At 54.3% G+C, this 2,547-nt stretch overlaps 1 protein-coding gene across 1 annotated transcript; it reads left to right on the forward strand.

Moving 5' to 3' along the window:
- Positions 1 to 880: 880 nt before the first annotated feature.
- LOC135577798 (olfactory receptor 14J1-like) lies at positions 881 to 1,848 on the forward strand. Its single transcript, XM_065047919.1, has one exon. It carries the CDS (start codon positions 881 to 883, stop codon positions 1,676 to 1,678), a length of 798 nt encoding a protein of 265 aa, XP_064903991.1. The 3' UTR covers positions 1,679 to 1,848.
- Positions 1,849 to 2,547: the final 699 nt, after the last annotated feature.

Below are 2,547 nucleotides of genomic sequence, written 5' to 3' on the forward strand. Positions count from 1 at the left end.
GCCCCCTGGCCTCCTGTCCCACCCAGCAAAGCCTCTGCCCTCAGGGCCGGGGGCTCCAAGGCATGAAGCAGCTCCTGTGCAGCCAGAGCTCCAGTTCCTCTGCAGAGCACAGGGGCTGAGAGCAGCTGCCCGGCAGTGTTGGTGTCTGGGAGGTGGCTGCACAGCTGGGGAAGGGTGACGCTGTCTGAGTGCCCGGCTGCCTCTGCCCTGGCCTCTCTCACACCCACCCTCACCGCATTCTCCTTCTTGCTCCCCTGCTCTGGGTCACTGCTGTTGGGATCTTGTTCTTGCTGTCAGGCTCTCTGGGGATGGCAGGTTCAGCTGCAGAGTCACAGCCTGATCTTGTGGGTCCTTTTCTGCAGGTGTGTCCATGGGCCCACGTGTCCCAGCTTTGCTCTGACCTGTGGGCTGTGGGCAATGCAGTCTGTGGGGCTGGGGAATGAGCTGTGTGTGTCCTGGGCTAAACGTTGGGTGCTGAGACCTTAGGAAAGGGTGAGACCTGTCATGGTCTGAGGTGGATCCCTCTGCTCTCAGCAGTGCCTGGTGGCTTTTCAGGGTGACATGGGAGTGTGATCAGCCCCCATCTCAGAAAGGTGCCAGCCCAGGGCAGCTGGAGCAAGACAGAGGGACAGAGCAGCTGCCCTCACTCTGCACTGACCCACAGGCACTTCTTTTTTTCCTCATTACAGCGCCCCATGCTCACGAAAAGCAAATGTCCAACAGCAGCTCCATCACCCAGTTCCTCCTCCTGCCGTTCACAGACACACGGGAGCTGCAGCTCTTGCACTTCTGGCTCTTCCTGGGCATCTACCTGGCTGCCCTCCTGGGCAACGGCCTCATCATCACCACCATAGCCTGGGACCAGCACCTCCACACCCCCATGTACTTCTTCCTGCTCAACCTCTCTGTCATTGACCTGGGCTCCATCTCCACCATTGTCCCCAAATCCATGGCCAACTCCCTCTGGGACAGCAGGGCCATCTCATACTCAGGATGTGCTGCACAGATCTTTTGTTTTTTGTTCTCTATAACAGCAGAATATTCTCTTCTGACCATCATGTCGTACGACCGCTACGTTGCCATCTGCAAACCCCTGCACTACGGGACCCTCCTGGGCAGCAGAGCTTGTGTCCACATGGCAGCAGCTGCCTGGGCCACTGGGTTTCTCACTGCTCTGCTGCACACGGCCAATACATTTTCACTGCCCCTGTGCAAGGGCAATGCCCTGGGCCACTTCTTCTGTGAAATCCCCCAGATCCTCAAGCTCTCCTGCTCACACTCCTACCTCAGGGAACTTGGGCTTCTTGCTTTCATTGGTTTTCTGGTTTTGGGATGTTTTGTGTTCATTGTGGTGTCCTATGTGCAGATCTTCAGGGCCGTGCTGAGGATCCCCTCTGAGCAGGGACGGCACAAAGCCTTTTCCACCTGCCTCCCTCATCTGGCCGTGGTCTCTCTGTTCTTCAGCACTGCCATGTTTGCCTACCTGAAGCCCCCCTCTGTCTCCTCCCCCATCCTGGATCTGGTGGTGTCTGTTGTGTACTCTTTGGTGCCTCCAGCAGTGAACCCCCTCATCTACAGCATGAGGAACCAGGAGCTCAAGGATGCCCTGAGGAAACTACTTCAATACTCACTACTTCAGGTTAATAAGTTTCATGGTATCTCACTAGGGCTGCAATAGAAATAGCCAGGACTAACTTTTCTTCTTATGTGTCTCTGTTTTTCCATAGTGCTTTTGCTGGGCTTTGTATTTTGGTTTGTGTCTGTAATAACATAATTCTTGGCCTCCTGCGTGTCTTGTCTTGTATCAAAGACCTCTTGTACATATATATATGCACTCCTTGGTTTTTGATAAACTCAATAAATAAAGCAGTAGAAAACAATTTGTCTCAGGTCCCATCTCTTCACTCTCCTCTGGAGCTGAGGGCTCAGCCCCAGGATGCAGGAGTGTCCAGGAGGCAAATGCTGCCCCATGGAGGAGCAGCCCCGGTAGCCTTGGGGCTGCCCATGGGCACCTCAGTTATCGCTCCCTCTCTGCTGCTTGTGACTCGAGGCTGCTGCTTCCCTGGAGCCGTGGCCAAGGGCAACAGCAGGATGCTGCCTTTTCAGTGCTGGTGTCTCCTCAGAAAGACATCGATTTTGTTGAACCTGCAGTGGAACTGGAGCACAGGATTGATTTCGAGCTCAAGGAAGGTCTCGTGGAGAGCAGATACTGGTCTGCAGTCACATCGCACACTGCCTGCTGGTCATCTGTGGATATCACTCTTGTCCTTCTAACCTTTGTGTGAAAACATGACCAAGAACACACTGACACATCCAGTTTAGACACTCTTTGAATTTTGAACTGGGGATGGGGCGGGATGGGAAAGGCAATTTTAAAACAAACGGCTGTGCCCTTGGATTTGTGGGGCCCCTAAAGTCTCATGTAACTTGAGACTGTCCTGTTGTCCCTACAGTGGCATCCCTGAGGCTGCAGACAGGAGCAAGCCATGGGAACCACTTGATCAGAGCTGTGTCTGTGCAAACAGCACCATAAACCCAGGGGCTCCT

This window comes from Columba livia, unplaced genomic scaffold, assembly GCF_036013475.1.
Source record: "Columba livia isolate bColLiv1 breed racing homer unplaced genomic scaffold, bColLiv1.pat.W.v2 Scaffold_140, whole genome shotgun sequence".
Taxonomy (NCBI): Eukaryota; Metazoa; Chordata; class Aves; order Columbiformes; family Columbidae; genus Columba; species Columba livia.